At 53.5% G+C, this 12,688-nt stretch overlaps 1 protein-coding gene across 8 annotated transcripts in view; it reads left to right on the top strand.

The window, feature by feature from the left end:
- The window catches only part of TJAP1 (tight junction associated protein 1), a 248,742-nt gene that overhangs the window by 125,118 nt on the left and 110,936 nt on the right, over positions 1-12,688 (top strand). For all 8 annotated transcript variants that reach the window (XM_029592852.1, XM_029592844.1, XM_029592846.1 and 5 more), the window contains exons 3-4: positions 7,426-7,483; positions 8,669-8,824. In XM_029592852.1, coding sequence (XP_029448712.1) covers positions 8,699-8,824 — 126 coding nt within the window. In that variant the 5' untranslated portion in view covers positions 7,426-7,483; positions 8,669-8,698. The remainder of the gene's footprint in view (positions 1-7,425; positions 7,484-8,668; positions 8,825-12,688) is intronic.

The following is a 12,688-nucleotide window of genomic DNA, read 5'->3' as shown; positions in this document are numbered from 1 at the left end:
GGGGTTTTTGTGCCCTTACCTCCGGTCCCGGGGGTCTGCTGGCCGCAGGAGGAGTTTCTTCTTTTTTGTGGTGGCGGCCTTGGCTGTTGACCCGGGGAGGACTGACTCGTCGACGGACTGTTGGTCAACTTAAGCTCCGTCATTCTGTAGGCCCTGTGACGCCGGGCTCGCGGGGACATTCGTCCACAAAACTCGCAGTCGGACTGGCTGTGGTCCGGTCCCAGACAGCGGTAACATCGATCGTGCCCGTCGGTGACGGACATGACCTTACCGCAGGGACATGGTTTGAAACCCGAAGGTTTCTTTGACATTTCTTCATCCAAATAGAAACGGTGTGAGGAGAATAGAGCTCCGCGCGCGGAAAAAACAGACTGAGGAGAATCTGTTACTTCCTGCGCAGGAACTCAGGCGCAGCCGCAGCGGATACAAAAATCTACTCTCTGCTACTTAATCTCCGCCTGTCGGGCACTGATTGGCAGTTCCTGTGACAGCATGGCTAATTCAGCCCTGCTATGGACGGGAAAACAGTTCTGCTTTTCCTACAAAACAGATCCGTGCACTGTAGTCAGGTTTCTGATGGAAGCGTTCGGGAAGGTCAGAGCAGATTGTAAGCCTCCCTACATTTCAGGGCGACCAGGAGGAAGGATGCACCTTTAAAAGCAGGAAGACAGCTGCTTGTTGCAAACAGTAATAATCGATACAGACTTTATTTATCTAAGCATTGTTAAATGGAGAGCGAGTACCTGCAAGAGACGCACGCCACAGCCACGGTGCTGGGCTCCCCGATGCCTTTGAGCCCCAGTGCGTGCGTTTTACTGCAGCGGCTCCTGTTAACGCCACCTCGGGTGCCCAGGAGAGCTGCCAGCAGGTGCGTCGGGACAGCAGGCGCCCAGTACGGATGCAGGCTTTTATGCAGATCTTATTGCATCGACCTGTCAGGGAAAGGAAGAGTTTCACGCCTCAGGATTACAAGTAGCGCTGAGGTACAGGCTCTGACTGAGACCTCTGCTTTCCATTTATTCTCCAGAGTTTTACTTGTAGTGTGAAATCCCCGACTCACCCTAATGCTAAGGTGACAGGGTGAAGGAGCGGGCTGCAAATCCTGGGAGCCAGATAACAAATCCCACTGCCACCCCTTCTGACCTTGCACAACTCACTTTACCCTCCATTGCCTCAGGTACAAACTTAGGTTGTGAGCCCTTTGAGGACAGAGAAAGACCTTCAGTGCCTGAATGTAATCTGCTTTGACGACCACCAAAAAGTGTAATATAAATCAAGCAAGTACTATTCCTGACCCATCAAAACATAAAGCTGGCAGGCTCGCTGCTCCCCATCCCCTGATCCCTCCAGTCCTAGAGGTGCCAGGCTCTGTATCCCTGCTCCCATCCCCTGATCCCTCCAGTCCTAGAGGTGACGGGCTCTGTATCCCTGCTCCCATCCCCTGATCCCTCCAGTCCTAGAGGTGACAGGCTCTGTATCCCTGCTCCCATCCCCTGATCCCTCCAGTCCTAGAGGTGCCAGGCTCTGTATCCCTGCTCCCATCCCCTGATCCCTCCTGTCCTAGAGGTGACAGGCTCTGTATCCCCGCTCCCATCCCCTGATCCCTCCAGTCCTAGAGGTGACAGGCTCTGTATCCCCGCTCCCATCCCCTGATCCCTCCAGTCCTAGAGGTGACAGGCTCTGTATCCCTGCTCCCATTCCCTGAACCCTCCAGTCCTAGAGGCGACAGGCTCTGTATCCCTGCTCCCATCCCCTGATCCCTCCTGTCCTAGAGGTGACAGGCTCTGTATCCCCGCTCCCATCCCCTGATCCCTCCAGTCCTAGAGGTGACAGGCTCTGTATCCCCGCTCCCATCCCCTGATCCCTCCAGTCCTAGAGGTGACAGGCTCTGTATCCCTGCTCCCATCCCCTGATCCCTCCAGTCCTAGAGGTGACAGGCTCTGTATCCCCGCTCCCATCCCCTGATCCCTCCAGTCCTAGAGGTGACAGGCTCTGTATCCCTGCTCCCATCCCCTGATCCCTCCAGTCCTAGACGTGCCAGGCTCTGTATCCCTGCTCCCATTCCCTGAACCCTCCAGTCCTAGAGGTGACAGGCTCTGTATCCCCGCTCCCATCCCCTGATCCCTCCAGTCCTAGAGGTGACAGGCTCTGTATCCCCGCTCCCATCCCCTGATCCCTCCAGTCCTAGAGGTGACAGGCTCTGTATCCCTGCTCCCATTCCCTGAACCCTCCAGTCCTAGAGGCGACAGGCTCTGTATCCCTGCTCCCATCCCCTGATCCCTCCAGTCCTAGAGGTGACAGGCTCTGTATCCCCGCTCCCATCCCCTGATCCCTCCAGTCCTAGAGGTGACAGGCTCTGTATCCCTGCTCCCATCCCCTGATCCCTCCAGTCCTAGAGGTGACAGGCTCTGTATCCCTGCTCCCATCCCCTGATCCCTCCAGTCCTAGAGGTGACAGGCTCTGTATCCCTGCTCCCATCCCCTGATCCCTCCAGTCCTAGAGGTGACAGGCTCTGTATCCCTGCTCCCATCCCCTGATCCCTCCAGTCCTAGAGGTGACAGGCTCTGTATCCCTGCTCCCATCCCCTGATCCCTCCAGTCCTAGACGTGACAGGCTCTGTATCCCTGCTCCCATTCCCTGAACCCTCCAGTCCTAGAGGTGACAGGCTCTGTATCCCTGCTCCCATCCCCTGATCCCTCCAGTCCTAGACGTGCCAGGCTCTGTATCCCTGCTCCCATCCCCTGATCCCTCCAGTCCTAGAGGTGACAGGCTCTGTATCCCTGCTCCCATCCCCTGATCCCTCCAGTCCTAGAGTTGCCAGGCTCTGTATCCCTGCTCCCATCCCCTGATCCCTCCAGTCCTAGAGGTGACAGGCTCTGTATCCCTGCTCCCATCCTCTGATCCCTCCAGTCCTAGAGGTGACAGGCTCTGTATCCCTGCTCCCATCCCCTGATCCCTCCAGTGCTAGAGGTGACAGTCTCTGTATCCCTGCTCCCATCCCCTGAGCCCTCCAGTCCTAGAGGTGACAGGCTCTGTATCCCTGCCCCCATCCCCTAATCCCTCCAGTCCTAGAGGTGACAGGCTCTGTATCCCTGCTCCCATCCCCTGATCTCTCCAGTCCTAGAGGTGACAGGCTCTGTATCCCTGCTCCCATCCTCTGATCCCTCCAGTCCTAGAGGTGACAGGCTCTGTATCCCTGCTCCCATCCTCTGATCCCTCCAGTCCTAGAGGTGACAGGCTCTGTATGCCTGCTCTCATCCCCTGATCCCTCCAGTCCTAGCGGTGACAGGCTCTGTATCCCTGCTCCCATCCCCTGATCCCTCCAGTCCTAGAGGTGCCAGGCTCTGTATCCCTGCTCCCGTCCCCTGATCCCTCCAGTCCTAGAGGTGCCAGGCTCTGTATCCCTGCTCCCATCCCCTGATCCCTCCAGTCCTAGAGGTGACAGGCTCTGTATCCCTGCTCCCATCCCCTGATCCCTCCAGTCCTAGAGGTGACAGGCTCTGTATCCCTGCACCCATCCCCTGATCCCTCCAGTCCTAGAGGTGACAGGCTCTGTATCCCTGCTCCCATCCCCTGATCCCTCCAGTCCTAGAGGTGCCAGGCTCTGTATCCCTGCTCCCATCCCCTGAGCCCTCCAGTCCTAGAGGTGCCAGGCTCTGTATCCCTGCTCCCATCCCCTGAGCCCTCCAGTCCTAGAGGTGCCAGGCTCTGTATCCCTGCTCCCATCCCCTAAGCCCTCCAGTCCTAGAGGTGGCAGGCTCTGTATCCCTGCTCCCGTCCCCTGATCCCTCCAGTCCTAGAGGTGAGAGGCTCTGTATCCCTGCTCCCGTCCCCTGATCCCTCCAGTCCTAGAGGTGAGAGGCTCTGTATCCCTGCTCCCGTCCCCTGATCCCTCCAGTCCTAGAGGTGACAGGCTCTGTATCCCTGCTCCCATCCCCTGATCCCTCCAGTCCTAGAGGTGCCAGGCTCTGTATCCCTGCTCTCATCCCCTGATCCCTCCAGTCCTAGAGGTGACAGGCTCTGTATCCCTGCTCTCATCCCCTGATCCCTCCAGTCCTAGAGGTGACAGGCTCTGTATCCCTGCTCCCATCCTCTGATCCCTCCAGTCCTAGAGGTGACAGGCTCTGTATCCCTGCTCCCATCCTCTGATCCCTCCAGTCCTAGAGGTGACAGGCTCTGTATCCCTGCTCCCATCCCCTGATCCCTCCAGTCCTAGAGGTGACAGGCTCTGTATCCCTGCTCCCATCCTCTGATCCCTCCAGTCCTAGAGGTGACAGGCTCTGTATGCCTGCTCCCATCCCCTGATCCCTCCAGTCCTAGAGGTGACAGGCTCTGTATCCCTGCTCCCATCCCCTGATCCCTCCAGTCCTAGAGGTGCCAGGCTCTGTATCCCTGCTCCCATCCCCTGATCCCTCCAGTCCTAGAGGTGCCAGGCTCTGTATCCCTGCTCCCATCCCCTGATCCCTCCAGTCCTAGAGGTGCCAGGCTCTGTATCCCTGCTCCCATCCCCTGAGCCCTCCAGTCCTAGAGGTGCCAGGCTCTGTATCCCTGCTCCCATCCCCTGATCCCTCCAGTCCTAGACGTGCCAGGCTCTGTATCCCTGCTCCCATTCCCTGAACCCTCCAGTCCTAGAGGCGACAGGCTCTGTATCCCTGCTCCCATCCCCTGATCCCTCCAGTCCTAGAGGTGACAGGCTCTGTATCCCTGCTCCCATCCCCTGATCCCTCCAGTCCTAGAGGTGACAGGCTCTGTATCCCCGCTCCCATCCCCTGATCCCTCCAGTCCTAGAGGTGACAGGCTCTGTATCCCTGCTCCCATCCCCTGATCCCTCCAGTCCTAGAGGTGACAGGCTCTGTATCCCTGCTCCCATCCCCTGATCCCTCCAGTCCTAGAGGTGACAGGCTCTGTATCCCTGCTCCCATCCCCTGATCCCTCCAGTCCTAGACGTGCCAGGCTCTGTATCCCTGCTCCCATCCCCTGAACCCTCCAGTCCTAGAGGTGACAGGCTCTGTATCCCTGCTCCCATCCCCTGATCCCTCCAGTCCTAGACGTGCCAGGCTCTGTATCCCTGCTCCCATCCCCTGATCCCTCCAGTCCTAGAGGTGACAGGCTCTGTATCCCTGCTCCCATCCCCTGATCCCTCCAGTCCTAGAGTTGCCAGGCTCTGTATCCCTGCTCCCATCCCCTGATCCCTCCAGTCCTAGAGGTGACAGGCTCTGTATCCCTGCTCCCATCCCCTGATCCCTCCTGTCCTAGAGGTGACAGGCTCTGTATCTTTGCTCCCATCCCCTGATATCTCCAGTCCTAGAGGTGATAGGCTCTGTATCCCTGCACCCATCCCCTGATCCCTCCAGTCCTAGAGGTGACAGGCTCTGTATCCCTGCTCCCATCCCCTGATCCCTCCAGTCCTAGAGGTGACAGGCTCTGTATCCCTGCTCCCATCCCCTGATCCCTCCAGTCCTAGAGGTGACAGGCTCTGTATCCCTGCTCCCGTCCCCTGATCCCTCCAGTCCTAGAGGTGACAGGCTCTGTATCCCTGCTCCCGTCCCCTGATCCCTCCAGTCCTAGAGGTGACAGGCTCTGTATCCCTGCTCCCATCCCCTGATCCCTCCAGTCCTAGAGGTGACAGGCTCTGTATCCCTGCACCCGTCACCTGATCCCTCCAGTCCTAGAGGTGACAGGCTCTGTATCCCTGCTCCCGTCCCCTGATCCCTCCAGTCCTAGAGGTGACAGGCTCTGTATCCCTGCTCCCGTCCCCTGATCCCTCCAGTCCTAGAGGTGACAGGCTCTGTATCCCTGCTCCCATCCCCTGATCCCTCCTGTCCTAGAGGTGACAGGCTCTGTATCTTTGCTCCCATCCCCTGATATCTCCAGTCCTAGAGGTGATAGGCTCTGTATCCCTGCACCCATCCCTTGATCCCTCCAGTCCTAGAGGTGACAGGCTCTGTATCCCTGCTCCCATCCCCTGATCCCTCCAGTCCTAGAGGTGACAGGCTCTGTATCCCTGCTCCCATCCCCTGATCCCTCCAGTCCTAGAGGTGACAGGCTCTGTATCCCTGCTCCCGTCCCCTGATCCCTCCAGTCCTAGAGGTGACAGGCTCTGTATCCCTGCTCCCGTCCCCTGATCCCTCCAGTCCTAGAGGTGACAGGCTCTGTATCCCTGCTCCCATCCCCTGATCCCTCCAGTCCTAGAGGTGACAGGCTCTGTATCCCTGCACCCGTCACCTGATCCTTCCAGTCCTAGAGGTGACAGGCTCTGTATCCCTGCTCCCGTCCCCTGATCCCTCCAGTCCTAGAGGTGACAGGCTCTGTATCCCTGCTCCCGTCCCCTGATCCCTCCAGTCCTAGAGGTGACAGGCTCTGTATCCCTGCTCCCATCCCCTGATCCCTCCAGTCCTAGAGGTGACAGGCTCTGTATCCCTGCTCCCATCCCCTGATCCCTCCAGTCCTAGAGGTGACAGGCTCTGTATCCCTGCTCCCATCCCCTGATCCCTCCAGTCCTAGAGGTGACAGGCTCTGTATCCCTGCTCCCATCCCCTGATCCCTCCAGTCCTAGAGGTGACGGGCTCTGTATCCCTGCACCCATCCCCTGTTCCCTCCAGTCCTAGAGGTGACGGGCTCTGTATCCCTGCACCCATCCCCTGATCCCTCCAGTCCTGGAGGTGACGGGCTCTGTATCCCTGCTCCCATCCCCTGATCCCTCCAGTCCTGGAGGTGACAGGCTCTGTATCCCTGCTCCCATCCCCTGATCCCTCCTGTCCTAGAGGTGACAGGCTCTGTATCCCTGCTCCCATCCCCTGATCCCTCCAGTCCTAGAGGTGACAGGCTCTGTATCCCTGCGCCCATCCCCTGATCCCTCCAGTCCTAGAGGTGACAGGCTCTGTATCCCTGCACCCATCCCCTGAGCCCTCCAGTCCTAGAGGTGACAGGCTCTGTATCCCTGCTCCCATCCCCTGAGCCCTCCAGTCCTAGAGGTGATGGGCTCTGTATCCCTGCTCCCATCCCCTGATCCCTCCAGTCCTAGAGGTGACAGGCTCTGTATCCCTGCTCCCGTCCCCTGATCCCTCCAGTCCTAGAGGTGACAGGCTCTGTATCCCTGCACCCATCCCCTGATCCCTCCAGTCCTAGAGGTGACAGGCTCTGTATCCCTGCTCCCATCCCCTGATCCCTCCAGTCCTAGAGGTGACAGGCTCTGTATCCCTGCACCCATCCCCTGATCCCTCCAGTCCTAGAGGTGATAGGCTCTGTATCCCTGCTCCCGTCCCCTGATATCTCCAATACTAGTGCTGATTTCCTCCGTGGACCTCTGTCTATCCACAGATCCTGTTAGCTTGGTCAGAGAGCCTTTCTGCATTTTTTGGGATTGTCATGTGGACTTGCTTTTGCATTGCATTAATTGTATGATTTCTCTTTTCACATTTGCAGGACACGGACATGAACAAATATCTTCTCTCTGATGCAGCCTGTCAGCTGACCACCTGGGGTGAGTCTCCTCTGCCTTTCTCCATGTTAGCCCATACTTTTCTTTTTAATTGGAATAGACCCTGTGGCAATCTGCTGTTTGTAGACAGATATTTTCCCTCTCTGTTTATTTATTTATTTATATTCCGCTTTTTGCACTTTCTTCAGTGCGTCAAAGTGGATTGCATTCAGGTACTGTCGGTACTTCCCTATTCCCAGAGGGCTTACAATCTAACGGGCCGATACAGAACGGTGCGCTCCGGATTGGACGCGCGTTTTCCACGCGCTAGCGTTACCCCTTATTCAGTAAGGGGAGGAAAACGCGCGTCCAACCCGCGGCACCTAATAGCGCCCTCTACATGCAAATGCACGTTGATGGCCCTATTAGGTATGCGCACGGGATACAGAAAGTAAAATGTGCAGCCAAGCCGCACATTTTACTTTCAGAAATTAGGACCTACCCAAAGGTGGGCATTAGTTTCTTCCGGCACCGGGAAAGTGCACAGAAAAGCAGTAAAAACTGCTTTTCTGTGCCCCCTCCGACTTAATATCATGGCGATATTAAGTCGGAGGTCCCAAAGAGTAAAAAAAAGTTAAAAAAAAATAAAATAAAATAAATTTGAAGTCAGCCCACAGCTGTCGGGTCGAAAACCGGACGCTCAATTTTGCCGGCGTCCGGTTTCCGAGCCCGTGGCTGTCAGCGGGCTCGAGAACCGACGCCGGCAAAATTGAGCGGCGCCTGTCAAACCCGCTGACAGCCGCCGCTCTGGTCCAAAAGGAGGCGTTAGGGACGCGCTAGTGTCCCTAGCGCGACCTTTAAATACTGTATGGGCCTGTAAGTTTGTACCTGAGGCAATGGAGCGTAAAGTGACTTGCCCAAGGTCACAAAGAGTGACAGCAGGACTCGAACCCTGGTCTCCTGGTTCGTAGCCCCCTGCTCTACTCCTCCTCCTCCTCTGTTGCCACCACAGTCTGATCGATGAGTAAAGGCCTGCATTATTCTGTGCTTGGGGGTCATGTTTTCAGAGAGCATGACCCGTGCTGTTTCATGCTTCAGGATTGACTGCACAGGCAGCGCCAAGCCACACGTGCTAGCTGCAGCGTCGAGCCGCTGGGAGCAGGGTGGCACGTTAAGCCTGAACTGTCCCAGCCCAGAGTCAGCCTCCCTCTGTCACTGCCATTCCTCTGACACGCTCACTTTTCGCAGACGGGAGATTTCCATAGCAGCGTGGTGAGGATGACGAGCGCGGCTCCAGCTAAGAAACCATACAGAAAGGCACCTCCTCAGCACCGAGAGCTTCGGCATGAGACGTCGGCATTGAGAGATGAGCAGGACGGGGCTCTTACCCCTGAACAGTGCCAGGTAAGCGCTGATCTTGTGGCTGAGGTCCCGCTTCCTTGTGTAATGGATACTGGCAGAGCACTGTCAGGCTTGCAGTGTTAACTTCTCTCTCTCCTGATCCCTGACCTCTAGCGATGATAAACCTGGATGCTGCGTGGTGGGTGTAGTAAGGAAAGTGCTGTGTCTACTCTGAAGGGGCCTGAGGGACTTTTTAAAGCCAAAATGATGAAAGTATTGTCGTGTGTGTGAGGACACTTTATCCTGTTCCTTAAATAGCGGGAGCGTGGAGCGCGTTGCCTTGTGTTCAGAGAAGACCGCCTTGCACACCCAGAGCCTTTTCAAAGGCGATGTAAAACAGTCCAGTCCAGGGCACCAGCAGCTCCCCCCATCATAAGTCCAGAGTTACGCAAGAGAAGGGGAGGCTTTCTCAGGGCACTGAGGGAGAGAGTGCAAGCAGGAAACAGAGGAGAGGAGACTGCCGCCTCACTCCAGGGCGTCAAACAAGGAAAGCCCCCACATTACCAGAAAAAAGTCAGACGACACGAGCATACAGGAGGAATATCTGCTCCAGGAAAGCTCCTCTGGGATACAAGAGCCACAATGCAGCCCAGAACCGAGAGGCGGGCAGCAGGAGTGAGCCCTGCTGAGTGATGAGCAAGGCCAGCTGGAGACTGAATCCCTGTCTTCTTTATCCCCTTGGAGCCCTTCACCCACCCACTCCCCTTCCTGCAGTTTCATGCTCGGGGGCCGATGTATTAAAACGGGCGGGCGTATTGAGCACCCATTTTCCTAACGCGTGTGCAGCCACCTCTCCTGGGCACCCGAAGCGATGTTAAAATGAGCTGCTGCATTAAAAAGGAGGTGCTAGGGGAAATATTCTGCGTCCCTATCGCTCAAATGCATCGGGCACCCATGAGACGCGGCCAAGCGCCCGCAAATGCATGGGAAGCCCACAATCTCAACAAGCGCTAATATGAGCGTCCGTTTCTTCAGACGCTTTAATCCAGACCAGCACCAGCAGCTGACCTGGCCAAAGCTCCCTCCCCACCCCCGAGGTCTGGCCCAGCAGCCCGAGCAGTACGGGGTGGACATGCGGGTCCTCTACCTGAAATGCTGCATTCGGAAGGTCCACTTCTTAAAACAGCACTTGCCAGACCCCAGATTCCCCCTCGGCAGTAAGTGGAGTGGAAAAATTAATATTAAGTGTCAGGCACTTAATATTAGAGATGTGATTCGGCCGAACCTTTTGGTTCGGCCTTTGTTATCGGCCCACGGTGGAAAATTTCATTTTCCCGCGATCTGGGTCGATTGTTTTCAGGCGTCCCAAATTGTGGGGTTAGTGCACACCCTGTTAGTGCGCACTAACCTCTAAAAACGAATTTTCCCGAAATTTCGGGTTGGCCGAACCAGGTCGAATGCACATCCCTACTTAATATCAATTTGACTCCTTCATTTACTGCCAGTTGACCATTCACTGTCACTTGTCAGTGAAAGGACCTATCCCCTTTTAGGACAGCCTTCCAGTCATTTGCATTGAATGTCACAAGTATGATTTTTTTTACCTGCCGTGAGAAATTGTACATGTGCGTCTGCTGCAAAGAGCTCCTGTCTCTCAGAGATCGAATCCGATCTCTGGAGGCCAGAGTGGCAGACTTGGAGGAGCTGAGGCAGACAGTCGCTCAGCAGCGCATGGTTCGGAGAGAGGTATCTTCAAAGGATACTAATGATGCATTAGAATTAGGGCATCCCGACAGTGAGGTTCCAATAATTAGAAAAGGAGTCCAAGTGCCTGTAACTAAAAACTCACCTGAGCTAAAAAATTCTAACATCCCTATCAATTAAAAAGCAGAATGAAAATACAAACAAAAACCAAACTTTGAAATGTTTGTATGCTAATGCCAGAAGTCTAAGAAGTAAGATGGGAGAATTAGAATGTGTAGCAGTAAATGATGACATAGACTTAATTGTCATCTCAGAGACATGGTGGAAGGAGGATAACCAATGGGACAGTGCTATACCGGGGGTACAAATTATATCGCAGTGACAGAGAGGAGCACCCGGGAGGAGGTGTGGCGCTTTATGTCCGGGATGGCATAGAGTCCAACAGGATAAACATCCTGCATGAGACTAAATGCACAATTGAATCTTTATGGCTAGAAATCCCTTGTGTGTTGGGGAAGACTATAGTGATAGGGGTATACTACCGTCCACCTGGACAAAATGGTCAGACAGACAATGAAATGCTAAGAGAAATTAGGGAAGCTAACCAAATTGGTAGTGCAGTAATAATGGGAGACTTCAATTACCCCAATATAGACTGGGTAAATGTATCATCGGGTCACGCTAGAGAGATAACGTTCCTGGATGGAATAAATGATAGCTTTATGGAGCAATTGGTTCAGGAACCGACGAGAAAGGGAGCAATTTTAGATCTAATTCTCAGTGGAGCACAGGACTTGGTGAGAGAGGTAACGGTGGTGGGGCCGCTTGGCAATAGTGATCATAATATGATCAAATTTGATTTAATGACTGGAAGGGGGACAGTAAGTAAATCCAAGGCTCCAGCATTAAACATTTGAAAGGCAGACTTTGATAAAATGAGAAAAATAGTTAAAAAAAAAAATTAAAAGGTGCAGCTGCAAAGGTAAAACGTTTGCAACAGACTTGAACATTGTTTAAAAAATACCATCCTAGAAGCACAGTACATACGTATTCCATGCATTAAGAAAAGTGGAAGGAAAATCAAATGATTGCCAGCATGGCTAAAAAGTGAGGTAAAAAAGGCTATTTTAGCCAAAAGATCTTCATTCAAAAATTGGCAGAAGAATCCATTAGAAGAAAATAGGATAAAGCATAAGCGCTGGCAAGTTAAATGTAAGACATTGATAAGACAGGCTAAGAGAGAATTTGAAAAGAAGTTGGCCGTAGAGGCAAAAACTCACAGTAAAACCTTTTTCAAATATATCCGAAGCAGAAAGCCTGTGAGGGAGTCAGTTGGACCGTTAGATGATCGAGGGGTTAAAGGGGCACTTAGAGAAGATAAGGCCATCGCGGAAAGATTAAATGATTTCTTTGCTTCGGTGTTTACTGAAGAGGATATTGGGGAGGTACCCGTAATGGAGAAGGTTTTCACGGGTAATGATTCAGATGGACTGAATCAAATCACGGTGAACCTAGAAGATGTGGTAGACCTGATTGACAAACTGAAGAGTAGTAAATCACCTGGACCGGATGGTATACACCCCAGAGTTCTGAAGGAACTAAAAAATGAAATTTCAGACCTATTTCATTTAATTTTTATCCTATCATTAAAATCATCAATTGTACCTGAAGATTGTTAGATGACCAGTGTAACCCCAATATTTAAAAAGGTGGAATCTGGGAAACTATAGACCGGTGAGCCTGTCTTCGGTGCCGGGAAAAATCATGGAAACTGTTATAAAGAATAAAATCACAAAACAATTATTAGATATGATTTGATGGGACACAGCCAACATGGATTTACCCAAGGGAAGTCTTGCCTCACAAATCTACATTTTTTTTAAGGGTGAAAAAACGTGCACAGAGGTGAACCGGTAGATGTAGTATACTTGGAGTTTCAGAAGGCGTTTGACAAAGTTCCTCATGAGAGGCTTCTAAGAAAACTAAAAAGTCATGAGATAGGAGGCGATGTCCTTTCGTGGATTACAAACTGGTTAAAATACAGGAAACAGAGAGTAGGATTAAATGGGCAATTTTCTCAGTGGAAAAGGGTAAACAGTGGAGTGCCTCAGGGATCTGTACTTGGCGGCTGAGGTGAGATATGACAGAAGTCTACAAAATCATGAAAGGACTTGAACAAGTTAGTGTAAATCGGTTATTTACTCTCTGACAATAGAAGGACCA

Source organism: Rhinatrema bivittatum, chromosome 3, assembly GCF_901001135.1.
Source record: "Rhinatrema bivittatum chromosome 3, aRhiBiv1.1, whole genome shotgun sequence".
In the NCBI taxonomy this organism is placed as follows: domain Eukaryota; kingdom Metazoa; phylum Chordata; class Amphibia; order Gymnophiona; family Rhinatrematidae; genus Rhinatrema; species Rhinatrema bivittatum.
The sequence above is the reverse complement of the archived record's forward strand: the minus strand, read 5'-3'. Positions and strand labels throughout refer to the sequence as shown.